The sequence below is a fragment of the Oryza sativa genome, chromosome 4 (assembly GCF_034140825.1).
Source record: "Oryza sativa Japonica Group chromosome 4, ASM3414082v1".
NCBI classification, from domain to species: Eukaryota; Viridiplantae; Streptophyta; class Magnoliopsida; order Poales; family Poaceae; genus Oryza; species Oryza sativa.
This window is the reverse complement of record NC_089038.1, coordinates 7,690,264-7,703,700: the sequence shown is the minus strand read 5'-3', so window position 1 is coordinate 7,703,700 and position 13,437 is coordinate 7,690,264. Positions and strand designations below refer to the sequence as shown.

At 48.5% G+C, this 13,437-nt stretch overlaps 2 protein-coding genes across 5 annotated transcripts; one reads left to right on the top strand and one right to left on the bottom strand.

Moving 5' to 3' along the window:
* Window positions 1-436: 436 nt before the first annotated feature.
* Window positions 437-3,540, top strand: LOC136355919 (uncharacterized). 3 transcript variants are annotated; one of them, XM_066309217.1, is made up of 6 exons: window positions 438-1,155; window positions 1,234-1,695; window positions 1,777-2,609; window positions 2,692-2,862; window positions 2,942-3,221; window positions 3,306-3,540. In XM_066309217.1, the coding sequence occupies exons 1-6, from the start codon at window positions 448-450 to the stop codon at window positions 3,420-3,422; spliced, it is 2,571 nt and encodes an 856-aa protein (XP_066165314.1). In that variant the 5' UTR covers window positions 438-447; the 3' UTR covers window positions 3,423-3,540. The 3 variants fall into 3 exon arrangements, with proteins under 3 accessions (XP_066165313.1, XP_066165314.1, XP_066165312.1); XM_066309216.1 differs by having other exon boundaries at window positions 437-1,155; window positions 1,234-2,609; window positions 2,942-3,200; XM_066309215.1 differs by having other exon boundaries at window positions 1,234-2,609.
* Window positions 3,541-3,864: 324 nt separating this feature from the next.
* Window positions 3,865-13,369, bottom strand: LOC107280566 (uncharacterized). Of its 2 annotated transcripts, XM_026024602.2 has the most exons (3): window positions 13,167-13,369; window positions 4,466-5,295; window positions 3,865-4,373 (listed from the first exon to the last, which is right to left on the bottom strand). In XM_026024602.2, exons 1-3 carry the CDS (start codon window positions 13,343-13,345, stop codon window positions 4,369-4,371), a joined length of 1,014 nt encoding a protein of 337 aa, XP_025880387.1. In that variant the 5' UTR covers window positions 13,346-13,369; the 3' UTR covers window positions 3,865-4,368. The 2 variants fall into 2 exon arrangements, with proteins under 2 accessions (XP_025880387.1, XP_015634494.2); XM_015779008.3 differs by having other exon boundaries at window positions 3,865-5,295.
* Window positions 13,370-13,437: the final 68 nt, after the last annotated feature.

Genomic DNA, 13,437 nt, shown 5'->3' with positions numbered 1-13,437 from the left:
TTGTTCTATGTTCTTTGGGTTGCTTTTTTCTCCTAGTAGCTGATTTCCTCTTTTTATCCCTTCATGCAAATGATTGTAATTGATGCATATTTCTCAGCAAAACTGAGGCCATATCTTTCATAGTATACCCCGTATTACATTGGATCTAATGCTATTTAGTCTAACGGTAGTAAATTTATAATCTTTTTCGCGAAAGTTAAACCATGTCAACGCCCGGCGCAAACCCGCCCTCCCCAACACCTGCGAGGATCCAGGAAGAAGCAAACCCAGCCACAAAGGCAGTTGCCGAAGGTCATCCCGCGACAACGGCGGTCCAACAACCCGAAATTCATGGTAATTTATAGGATAAATTTTCACCACATAACCACATAAATTTTAGCTAGCACCCCTTAGCAAATATTGCCTTCTGTTTGTGCTGCAGAATTGCCGCAGGAACAACATACGTCGATGTCGAGCGAGACAAGTGCAAGTAGGTCTAGTAGAAATCCGCGGTCACAAAATATATGGCCGACCACAGTGCAAGTTATAAGAGAGGTTGACGCTAGTGGTAGGCCCACGGCGCCCAGGACTGTCATTGGAAGATGGTCTAACTGCTGCGGGATAGCGGCACGTGAGAACTTCGGGATCCTCCATAAAGATATCGGGAAGGTCACAGAAGCCGAGAAAGAGCGAGCTTGGACGGCAATGGAGAAATGGTTCACATTTCCAGCCGAAGCAAAGGATAGGCTCAAGCGGAAGGCATTCCAAAAGATGGGCAAAGCTTGGAAGAATTGGAAGTCGAAGCTCTTCACCGAGTATGTCAACCCGCCCGGCAATCATACGCCGTTCGATGAATACCCTCAAATAACCGAAGCGGTGTGGGAGGAATTCTGCTCTCTCAAGACCACCCAAGAGTTTAGGGAATCCAGCGAGGCACATCGCGTACTGCAACAGCGGAATGAGCACCCGCATCGGCTGGGCACCGCAGGGTACATCGGCAAGGAGGCAATATGGGCCCAAGAAGATGCAGCCGCTGCAGCAGCGAATGTCCCTGCCCCGTTTTCAGACATCCCTGAACAAAGAGCTCGCAACTGGGCGCGGGCAAGGGGTAAGGTCAACCCGGACGGCTCTGTCACATTTGAGAACAAAAGTGATGCCGTCGTCTATCAGGAACTGGTGAGTTCACTACTTAACCTAACTAATTTCCGTTCGTATAAAGTACAAGTTCGTATAAACGACTATCTTCTTTTCCAGTTGGGCTTGGTTGCTGAACAAGCTTCACAAAGCGAGGTTGAGTCCGCGCCGAAGAGGCGCGAAGATGACATCCTCACAAAGGCGCTCGGAACCAAAGAACATCCTGGCCGAACTCGGGGAATTGGTAGCGATGTGCCCTGGAAGCATGGACTCCCTCAGTACAGCTCCCAATACAGGAAACGGAAAGTCTCCAAGGAAGAGAGGGACGCTCGTTTGAAGGCCGAACTTAAGGTTGAGGTCATTCAAGAACTAGAAGCTAGCATGAATGCAAGGGTGGAAGAAAGGGTTAACAAGGTGCTCGCCGACATGAATATACCCCGAGTCACAACACCTGCTGTGCAACCAACTCCTCGTGTACAACACGACGCGAGTCCGTCACAGCATAGGAGTAGTTGTGCATCCACAGAGGTGCCGGCCCCTGGTCTCCCGATCGCACCACTAGCTGCAGTGGACCACATCGAGGTAATTGTTGTTATCCGATCCATATCTAATAAAAGACATTTACACATTCCAATATTAAATTCAAACTTTCACCTTATGCAGGGCGCAGCACAGTGTGTCCTACTAGCGAGAGTCCACCCAACTTTCGCTCCTGAAGTCGCTGAGGGCATGGCTTTCAAGCCCTCGGTTACAGACAAGGTCCACGGCGCAGACCTGCTAGCTGGGTATGCCAAGGTGTCCATCGATACAGTAAAGGACACCTGGTCAGGCTATCCGCTGCCCGTGCCCCCAAATGATGAAATCATGACTTTGGGCGATGCGCGCAAGACGTTCATACAATGGCCTAAAGAAGACATAGTTGTGAAGATGACTCCTCGTCCAAGTCGACCGACGGAGCTTACACCTCCCAAGTCTAAGCTATCAATTGAGGCTCCCCGTGGACCGGCATTGTCAGTACCTCATTCTCCCGGTGGAGCTGATATGGACTTGGCAGATATAGCTCAAAGCTTGGCTCCAATAAAGACCACAAGAAAGGCCGATAGCTCCCCACCACTTGTCAAGGGCCAGAAGCGTGAACGAGGCAAGGGGAAGGTCGGGGAGTTGGCGCCGGAGCCAAAAAGGGGCAAGGCTGCGACGTCGATGCCGGTGAGCAAATCGGGGAAGGTCGTGAGGGCGCCAGCCCAATTTGAGCTAGGCATGCCATTGGTGGAGGACAATGTGTTAGCTGTGATGGGTATTGCTTGCCGAGAGCTACATAAGCAATACATGGAGCTAAGCAACGCCAAGCGGAAAATGAGGGAGTCATCCATAGTTGGACATCACGACCACCAGCCGTTCCTATCGTCGCCTGCCTATATAACTATAGGCTTTGATGACCTCTTCGACCTTTTCAGGATCCGGAAGTTGGACACTGGTCTTCTAAAATGCTACTCCTTGTAAGTGCATACCTTCTATACTTGTGATATGACTGGACTATATCTCCTAATTAAATTAGTTCTAATACGTAAATATTTTAAGGTTGTGTTGGATCGAGAGTCGTCGCCATGGTAATCAGGTTGGGTTCCTTGATCCATCCATGGTGAATGAGGTTAATTTACAACAGAGCTTCACTGAGGTGGTTGACTATGTCAACCGGTGTTTATGGGCCCATCAAGACAAGGAGTACATCATGTGCGTACACAACCAAGAGTAAGAGGACAATACCCTTCGTGTATATTGTTTTTTAAGTTAAGGTTCTTAGTACTAACGCTACATAACCACTGCGCAGGCGACATTGGATTCTCCTAGTCATCGTACCTAAGTGGAGTAGGGTTACCTACCTTAACTCCAATAAGTCCAAAGATTATGATTTCAGTGAAATCACCAAGGCCTTAAATATGGCTTGGGGCCCATATGTGGAAAAGGGTGGTAGGCACAAGGAGGGCAAGAATGAACTTTATCATGACACCAAGTTTGCATGCGCACAACAGATCGGAGACCAATGTGGTTTCCACGTGTGCCACAACATGTCAACACTTCTAAGAGAGGTGAAAGATTTCGACCCTGAGGTTGTTGCTAATGGCGAATAAGCTCATTTCAATATCTACATTGCTATTCAAAACGTGCTAATTAACCTCTTATTTATTAAACAGAAAGGTAGAGCTGGCTTCAAGATCTCACCCATCAACCCCCCCGCTATCAGAGGCGAATTGTGCGCCTTTATTCTTGCAGAAATAATGAACAAGAAAGGACGTTTTCATGCCAAATAGACTCATGAACTTGGCTAGATAATTTATTGTGATGTAAAAAAGATGTTTTTATAATTTCTGGCGATGTAAAAAATTATGTTTTTATAGAGTGCAATGTAATTTACTTTCATATGTGCAATATTTATGGTACTTTACTAAATTGTCATCACATTTGATCAACTACGATTTATGTTGTACTATTCATCTGTTTTCTCCTTTTTTTTCCCTTATTGACAGGTTGTGGAGGTTCACAACGAACAGAATACAAGAAATTTTGGTAATCATTTGAGGACTTTCATGGGGTATGAATTGTGTGCTATAATAAATTAAATTGTTGCATATGTGATGTTGTAAATTGTTGCTTTGTGATGGATGTGTGATATGTGATGCATCTGTGATGTTGGGCAGTTGGGGATATGTGATACATATGGAGGGGGGGTGACTGGCACCTGTGATGTTTCTGTTTTTCAGAGGGCATGGCTAGCAATTCCTGAGGCTAGCCAATATTTAGCATTTATTTTTTTTCTGGAATTAACTCATCAGTGACGGTTCGGAAGAAACATCCGTCACAGGTAACCTCACCTGTGACGGACTCGCAAACGTCGGACCGTCACAGGTGACCCACCTGTGACGGGCTTTTACTTTCGGGCCCGTCACAGGTGGGTCACCCTGTGACGGCTACTATATACCGGAGATCATCACCTCTGACGGGCCTTTATTTAGGGGCTCGTCAGAGATGAGACACCTGTGACGGGTCCTAACAAGCCCTAGTCTAGCTTAGACCAACACCTCTGACGGCCTTCTATTAACTTGCCCGTCAGAGGTGGATGTCACCACTGACGGCCGGCCACCCGTCAAAGGTGACTGGACTTACCAGTGACCACTGATCACTGACCAAGCCCAAAACCGTCAAAGGTGAGGGTTTGGGCCCGTCACAGGTGACCTTGACCAGTGTAGTGCCTCTTGGTCAACCTGAGCAACGACAAACAAGGATACAGCTATAGAGGTTAGGACAAACATGGCTGGCCGAAGCAGTAGCAGCACACAATGCAGCAGGACCATACCCGAGAAGCCTCCAAACTTGGTGTACAAGTAGTCATAGATCAGGGAAAGATGGACCTCAGCCAACTTGTATACCAGATCAGCTCGTTTCTCCGAAGATTTGATCCTTGCCACGAGGCCTTCGTTCCAATCGGTTTCAGGGCGCAAGGATTTCGCAGGGATCACGTCCATGAGGAAATCTAAGCTTAGCTGGAAGCCCCGGGTGGCCAGCTCCAAGACTAGCTCGAAATGTAGCTGAAGATTCTCCACAAAAATACAATTCAGCTTGTCGTAGTACCAGAACACTTCACGTTCGAATTCCCGCCTGGCGCCGGTAACATGGCCGGCGATGGATCTGCTTCCAGGTGCCCGTGAGCCTGCTCTCCTGAGATACCACGCCCTCTCGGCGTACTTGCCGATCCCGCAGACGAAGATAAGCAGCATGGGGGGCAGGAGACGCCGGTCGCCTCGCCACTGCTTGGCCACGACGTAGATGGCCAGCGTCGACTGCGTCAGCAGGTTCAGCACATGTCGCTTCCACAGCGCGCTGTCCTCCATGGAGAAAGCCGAGATAGTCTCCTGCCCGCCAAGATGGAGCAGCAGAAATGGCGCCCAGAAGATCGTCAGCTGGTGGCGTGGGTCACCCGTCTGGAGGGTGAGCCGGCCGAGAACGAAGACAGCAACGGAGTCTGCCGAGAGGTAGGCGAGCCACAGCAGCCCACGTAGCACGCGCGACCTGTGGCGCTTCCGGAAGCCCGTGGCGAAGAGGAGGAACGCCTGCAGCAAGAAGCTCACTATCACCAGGCATTGTATCTCCCACTCGTTCCACAGTTGTTGGACTCGCGCAATTGCCCTGTTATATATATACACACCGGAGAATTGAAAAGAGCCAAAGAGAATTAGCTAGTGATCGTTTCAGGAAAAGAAAGGGGTTTCAGTATATGATTTTGGGAAAAAAATGTTTTATTTTGTTATTCAGATAGGGAAATAGCTAAACATCAGTCAATTTATTTACTGATCTAGCTATCATATCAATCAAATGTTGGACCATTGGATCTGATTGAGAAATCTGCATATATGTCGTCAAAAAAAGTGGTTTGCTGGAATGCCATCAGTTTAATAGGATTCAATAAAATACCACTCTCAACCGAAGCATCTTCATTGCAATACCGTCCTGGACCATCTTACCATTGGGCTGCTTCTTCCTCCTTCCAACGCCTCTTCGTCCTCCTTCCAGTGTCGTTGTAGCTCATCAGTGACCACGACGTTTTGCCCACTGCAGCAGACGCAACATTTCTGTGGTGGCTACCAGCGAGGGATTGAGTTGGGATCCATCCACAACAGTAGCAACGAGGTGAGGGCCGACACCAGCAACATGATACGTATAGTATAGTAGCGGCGATCAAGCGAGGGACAGCGCCAGCAGCTGCAACGGCGGGATCTGCAGTGGCGATAGCAGGCATCACTCATGGGATGCCTCCGCATCTGCCTTCTCTCCAACGACCCTTCCTTTGTCATCGCAACACCAGCACCTCTCACACAAGCCTGGCCACGTGCGGGCGCTTGCACAACCCAGTAAACGCGCTGCTTCATTGGGGTGTTGATTAATTAGGGCTAAGTTTAAAACAGATGTAGTGGTCACCTCCAATTTTATTCACTAGTCCTGATACAGTACTTGTCACCAATCAACCCCTCTCATTTTCTCTTGTTTCTTTAAGTTTGTTTGGAGGTTGTCTTTTGCATGAGGAGTGGCATCTCCTCTCACTTCTCTTCTCTCTTCCAAATCATCATTTAACCATACATGGCACTTTGTAGTTTGTGCTTATAACCTCATAGTACTTGCTCTTAGTGCAGGGTCGAAAGAAGGCAATCGCATGACCATACAGCTAATTTGCACCTAGTCGCGCGCGCCCCTCCCGCACGACCAACCACATGGCGTGCAGGAGAGGGGACATGTGCACGGTTGTTTTTCTTTTTTTCTATTTTTTTCGGTGTTTCTGTTAGTCTTTTTCGGTTTTTCTATTCGGTTTTTTATACGTACGTCTACAAACTTTATATACGTGTATTTTTTTTATACATATATATCTTTTGTAAACGTATTGACGGTCGTTAAGTACCAATTTCCACCGTCAACGAGCAGAATAAATAAAGGGAAATTTTGCATTTCTTACACGTATACCAATAATAAATAATTTAGTCGTATTAGGATTGGAGAATTAACATGAATGCAGGAATTATACACTAAAGTGAAGGATAAATGAAGCCGGCAAGCAAGAAAACATACTTCCAGCGAATCACGTGCGAGCATACGGATTGAGGAGTCCATAAGTCACCTCAAACCGACTTAGAGTGAGGCCAACCTCCCAGGAACCGCCTTAGGGGCCACAAGACAGTCACTGAAGAAAGGTGGTTGCGAGGAGGTGGGGCCAGAGGTTCAGTCGAACCGTCATCAGTTCCACTCATCCTGGCCCTCCACGTGCTGGTCCTTCATTGGCCCCAAATGGCAGTTATGGGAGGTCGGTAGCCTACAACCATCATTGGAGGCTATAAATAGAGCTCTCCACTTCACTTCACAACACACACTTTTAAGGAGCAAATTCCCTCAACCACCTTGTGGTCTCTATAGTTTCTAGTAGAAATAAAGCATAGGAGCTTCAGTCCAATAATCTTCTTGGAGTTCTGGGTATGTCTATAGTACTCTCTTATTTGTGTACAACTATAGTTGAATTAATATAATCACCTTCTTTATTTATTTATGCTCATGGTTTATATATTTCTTTATTGAATATATTTTCTATGAGTGGTATATACATAGTATATCTGCTTCATCCTAGGCTAGTTGATCCTTGCTACGATAACGGTCCAATGACTTTTAGGTCCAACTTGTTCATCCGTAGGGTGAGACTCCTGTGTGAGTTAGTGATATTGTTTATTTGCATAGACATGGTGCTTAGGCTAGATAAATATCGTTAGATGCGGGTGTGCACCACAGAAATTGAGGTTGGCGGCATGTGGAGATAGCAATGTCCATCCGTTGTATATGTTTCTCCACGTTCGGGTATGACGTAAGAGTGCGTAAATACCATAACGAGGCTGGCAGACTAGCTGGAAGTGGTCTCTCAGTAGTACATGGTTGCATGGAACTAAGTTCTATGTTGTAAGCATGTATATGCTAAGTGTATACTAGACATGATTAGTACAAAAGTACAGATGAATCATAGTTTCCTAGGGCTGTGAGCATAGCTCAACTGGTTAGGTTCCTTGTGGTTGTCACGCCCGGAAGTTTCCCCTTTTGCTTGCTTTAAAAAAATTGGTTAAATAAATTGTCCGAAGAAATTATCTTAATTAACCTAGAGCTAATTCCATAATTAATAAATGCAATTAATAATTGGAATTGGCATTGTGGGATTTTTTCTTGGGTTCCACATGTCACAATTTCGAATCCCACCCCTCTCTCTCTCTCCTCCCCACGTCGCCGGCCAAATCGGGAGGGTTCCCGGCCACGTCCTCCCCTCCCTCGCCCATAAAAGCACTCTCCCGAGCCCCCTCTTTCGTTTTCCCTCATTCGCCGCGCTCTCCCGTGCCTCCTATCGCGCTCGCGCCGCTTGTTGCTAGCGCCGCCGCTTGCCGTCGCCTTCGGCCGCGCGCCACTGCCGCTAGGGTCGCCGCCGCGCCAACCCGCCACCGCCGTTAGCTTCGCCGCCGCGAGAGCTACCTCGGCCGCCGCTTCGTTGCCGCGAATCACCGCCGGAGCTCCGATTTCCCCGCGTCGCCGGTGTGCTCGCCATTGTTTCCATCTCCGGCCGGCCATTTTGGTCGTCGCGGTCGCTTTCTCCATCCCTAACGCCTCTCCATCTTCTCCTAGGGTGTCGCCGCCGCCCGTCCGTGCCTCCGCATCACCGGTCGTCGCTGCCGCTTTCTTCCTTCGCGCCGGCCGCCGTGCTCGAAGGTGAGGAATCCCCTCTCCTCCTTCCTTTCCTCTCTCTCCCATGAGCGCCGCCGCCCTCCGCGCGTGCGCCGTCGTCTTCGGCCGCCGCCGCCGCCTTCGCGCCGGCCGCCGCCGTCTCCCGCGCCGCCGGTCACCGCCGGTGACCGCGCGTGCCGCCGCCGCCGCCCTCGCCATAACCGGCCGGCCGGCTTGAAGCCGAGCCGAGCCAGGCCGCCTTTCCCCCCCTTTGTGACACTGCCCAGTGGGCCCGCTTGCCAGCCGCCCCCTCTCCCTCTCTTAGTGCCACTGACCAGTGGGGCCCGCATGTCGGCGCCGCCCCACCCCTTGCTGACGTCAGCCCTGGGGCAATATTGCGCAATAATTAATTAAGGACTTTTCTTTATTAGTAAAAACACAGTTTATCTTCTAAAATTCATAAGTAATTCATCCGAGCTCCGTTTAAGTCCATTCAATTCTCAGTAAATCAAGAAAAATGCAAAGAATCCATTAAAAATGCTTTTGTTTCCTGTTTCAGTAGTCTTATAGCATGTTTTGCTTGTGTGCTTTGTTTGTCGCGTAGATTTCGGCCGTTTCGTCGATCCGCGGTTTTTCGAAGACGTTGCTGAGGTCTCATCAGTGCGAGAGCAAGGCAAGTCATGCTTTACGTTTGATCATATTGTACCCAATTTACAAACACCCTACATTTCTATTAAATGTTGCATTCTTTTACAATGTCATGTGGGATGGGTCCTATTACTCAGCCATTTATTGTTTACCATATGCCATTGATAACCTGGGTATCAAAATGACTAGATGTTGGTTTAGGAAATGCTTAGCCATGCTTAGTTCAACTAGCACACACATGGGGATCACATTTTTACATAGACTTTGACTATGAGCATAGCTTTGGATTGGTGCCACCGCAATGGTGTTAGGTAATTAAAATACACTGAATGGTGGGCTGTGGGTGCATGGTTTTGCTGGTCGCACCCATGGCAATTAAGGACCGGTTCACGGGAAACCCTGGGAGACTTACCGTGCTTACCACAAGCGGGAGTGGGTAACTGCTTGATCTGAAGTATAGCTCGACCCTTTCCTAGGCACCGGTGGCGAGGGTGGGCGTGATGGAGTTGGGTCGGCCGGGGTGTCCGGTTGTCCAGCTGCCGGATTCACCGCGGCGCAAGAGGGGACCGCCCACTGCCTTTTGAGGGGTGGGGGTGAAACCTTAGCGTGGTGTGGATGGTTAGGGGAGGGTTATGTGGAGGGTCTTGTCACGATTTCCCCCTTTGCAGTATCATGGTGATACTTCGGGGCATGGCGACATGTGTGGAATCGTGTCTTGTGGGTACAGTTGTACACCTCTGGCCAAAGTAAAACTATTCGAATAGCCGTGCCCGCGGTTATGGGCGATCAACTAGATTCACCGTGATTAGTCTCACCCCTAGTTTAGCTTAATGAACTGGTGTAGTTCAGGTGGTTGGTTGGGCCTGTTGCAACGTGGTGTAGCGTTGGACAGTGTTTGGTTAATATTGATTAATTACTACAACTGTTTTACTGCTTTCAACTACTGCTTTTAAATGCTAGTTTTATGCAAAAGAACCTCTAGCCTCCTTTGGTTATATCCTGCATCATACCTCCCCTTCCGGTATGACTTGCTGAGTACAGTGGGTAGTACTCAGTCTTGCTCTCTTTTTCCCCCACACCAGAGCTGAAGATCTTCCTAGTTGGAGCTGTTTTGTCAAAGTTGGTTTCGTCGCTGCCGTCAAGGATTGCCTGTGGAGTGGAGTCGCTCGCTGCTGAAGTCAAGCTTCCCGGTTTAGCTCGCTTTTATCTTTTCCGCTGCATTTGTAATCTTTTCTATTTTTGTAAGACGTGGATTTGTATGTCAACAATTGTCGTTTGTGTACCCTGGCTGGTCCTGGACAGGGATTTAATGCACATTCAGCTTAGAAATTCTGGTTTGAGAATTTCTGGGCGTGACAGTGGTGGAACCAGCCCACCCAGGTTCAAATCCTAGATTTGACACGGGTGCTCGCATTTACGGCTAATTATTCTTCCAGTGGTAGACGACGTACCCGTCGACAGCGAGGCGCCTGTGGTGACTTCGTCAATCTCAAGAAATGCTGGCCCAGTCTTTCGGAGGTGCTCATAGGGGTAGGGTGTGCGTGTGTACGTTCATCGGGGTGAGTGTGTGCACGTTGTGAGCGCCTGCGTTTGTACTGTGTTTCTCAAAAAAAAAAAGTTTCCTAGGGCTGTTTCATACTAGATATTCTTTTAGAGGTGAATCTGCTATGTGTCCACTATCTTATCCAATTTTATCTTAACCCCTGTTTAAACTATGGTGAATAAATTATAGGTTGACTAAAGAAATATAAAACATATCTCCATACCGTCGCCTTCCTTACGGAAATATAAATAAGATATCCTTGGAAATACTCATGGGTGATACCCAACAATACCAACAATATGCACATATGCAATGTTTGTGTATTTTGTATACGTGTATATATATTTTATATTTTATATTTTATCGTATATATACATATTATATCAAAATCACTACTGTAGAATAGCCGATAGGTGCGGGTTTGGAACCGGCCTTGGGTGCCGGTTTTCTCAACCGGCACCTTTGAGGTTCTCTCAAATGTGTTGGTTTAAGAACTGACTCCTTTGAGGTTCACATAATAACAAAAAGGGTCGTCTCGATGTATCAAGCACATTCCCTCAACTTCGCCACCAAAATCAATCCAGTCATTATCACAACAACATCAACTACACAACACAAACAACAACATCATCCCCTCCGCTGGATCTGCCCACAGGAGCCGCCGATGTCGTCGTTACCACCGCCGGATCCGCAGGAAAAGCCGCCGCAGTCGGATCCGCTGCTGCAGAAGCTCAGGACGGAGGGGGAGGGGTTAGAGGACCGCTCGATCCGCCCGTCGGAAACACCACCGTCGCCACCTCCGCCGGATCTGCCCGCGGGAGCGCCAATGCCACCGCCGCGGCCGCAGGAGAAGCTTGGGTGCGGAGCGGGAGGAGGGGGGTTAGAGGACCACCGGATCCGCCAGCATAAACACCTTCGCCACCGCCTACACCGGATCCGCCCGCGGGAGCTTCGATGCCATCGTCTCACCACAATGGGAAAAGCTTGGGGGCGGAAGGGCCGCCCGCTGGAAACGCCACTGCCGCCGCCTCCTCCGGATCCGCAAGCAGGAGCTGCCGACACCACCGCCACCGCTGGATCTGCGGAGAAGCTTGGGGCCGGATGAGGAGGGGGAAGGGGAGGGGGTTGAAGACCACCGGATTCTGCCTGCAAGAACTGCTGATGCCATCGCCGCCACATCCTCTACTGCTAGCGAGCTAGACGAGAGGGGAGGCGGCGGGGATGAGAGAAGGGAGTAGAGGGAGTGAGGGAGTGAGAGGGCAAGAGGAGGGGGCGAGTGGATAAAGACGACACGCTCTCCTCACCTCCCACGACATCTTTATGCAGGCGGCCCGTGCGATTAAAAAAACGGCTCTCTCAGCTCGGCTCGGCTCGCTTGATAGGGTGCCGATTTTTTTAAAAAAACGACACTTATGATATATTAAAGATAACTTTTTTCTAAAAAAACCGGCACATATAATATATGTGTCGGTTTTTCTCTACAACCGACACCTATTGTCACTTAAAGGTGCCCTTTTTTTAATTTTCAGCTTGTGTAGGTGGCAAAACACTATATGTGTTAGTTTTAAATGAACCAGCACCTATAAGCCTAATGCTATGAGGGTTTTTTATAGTAAAATGTGTACGCAGAAACTAGATGGGCCGGACTGGTCGTGCGGATCTGCGTCCCCCATCGCATGAGATGGTGATGGCCGGATTGGGATTGCTGAGATCGACTATTTGCTCTGTATCAACATGTTTTTTCTGACCAGGATACTCTACTCTTTTTCTGCGTTGCTTGGCCTGTAGAATGGTAACTAACTAACAATACATAATATCCTGATCGATTGGCATTCTGGTTTATGTGGTAGAATTTTTTGTTTATACTATTATAGCCTACATGTAATCTATGTAATCCTACTAGAATACGCATGGATGAAAAATTGGTTTCTTGCTCCATGCTGCTGGTTGGACTGCTGAGAAATGGCGCACCTACGGCATCGCAGCTCAAGCCGCCCAGGAACGAAAGGATGCTGCACAGCAGCTTGAACGGGCACCCTCGCATCCGGCTCCAGCTGCCCGGGACGAAGGAGCGGATGCAGCGTAGCCGCTAAAGCCTAGGGGGAGTTGGGAACTCACACCGGGCCATAGATATCCCGTGCTAGCTGCCGCTTTTGCCACCCTATCCTGTTGCAGGTGTTGCTCGATTTGTATTCTGGTGAGGATTTGTATTCTGCTTGACGCATCAGGCATTTAAGCAGAGAACGCTACCACAACACCACATTTGCTGCCGAGAAGAATCCAAGGGAACGAAGGGAGTACGGAAGAACAGATACAAAGGAAGAACCTGATAAGACTATTGGGATAGCCGGATAGGATTGGCATTTCTACAAAGAAATGAATGATCCGGCACTATAGGTGAGCAGTGAGCTAAAGGGAAAGAGCTGAAATTAACGGCTCGAACGAAAAAAAGAGCTGAAATTGCTACCTGATGGCAATGGCATATCAGGTAGCAAAATTTCATCGAGTGGCAAATAAGGGAAAATTTTCATCGATGGTTTAGGGTAACTTTGAACGAACAAGCAATTTTCAAAGGAAAAAAAAAGGAGAAAATGTACCACCGTTAAAAATTAACGGCTTTAACTGTTACCTGTGTTGAGCGGGGAGAGAGTAGCCCAGACGATCCCTTAGCACCCTCCTCATGTTGCAATTGCTCAAACGAAGACGCAACTCTGAGCGGCGCCGCCTGCTTTGCTGACCGAGATAAAAAAAACCCGAGGGTTTGTTGATATATAGATGTGATGGTCTGTAGTGGGTTGGATGCTCCATTGTTTGTTTGGGTCGTCAAGGCAGGTGGAACAAATGAAGACAATGACGATGATTACTATCATACTTCCTCCGTTTCATATTAGAAGTTAACT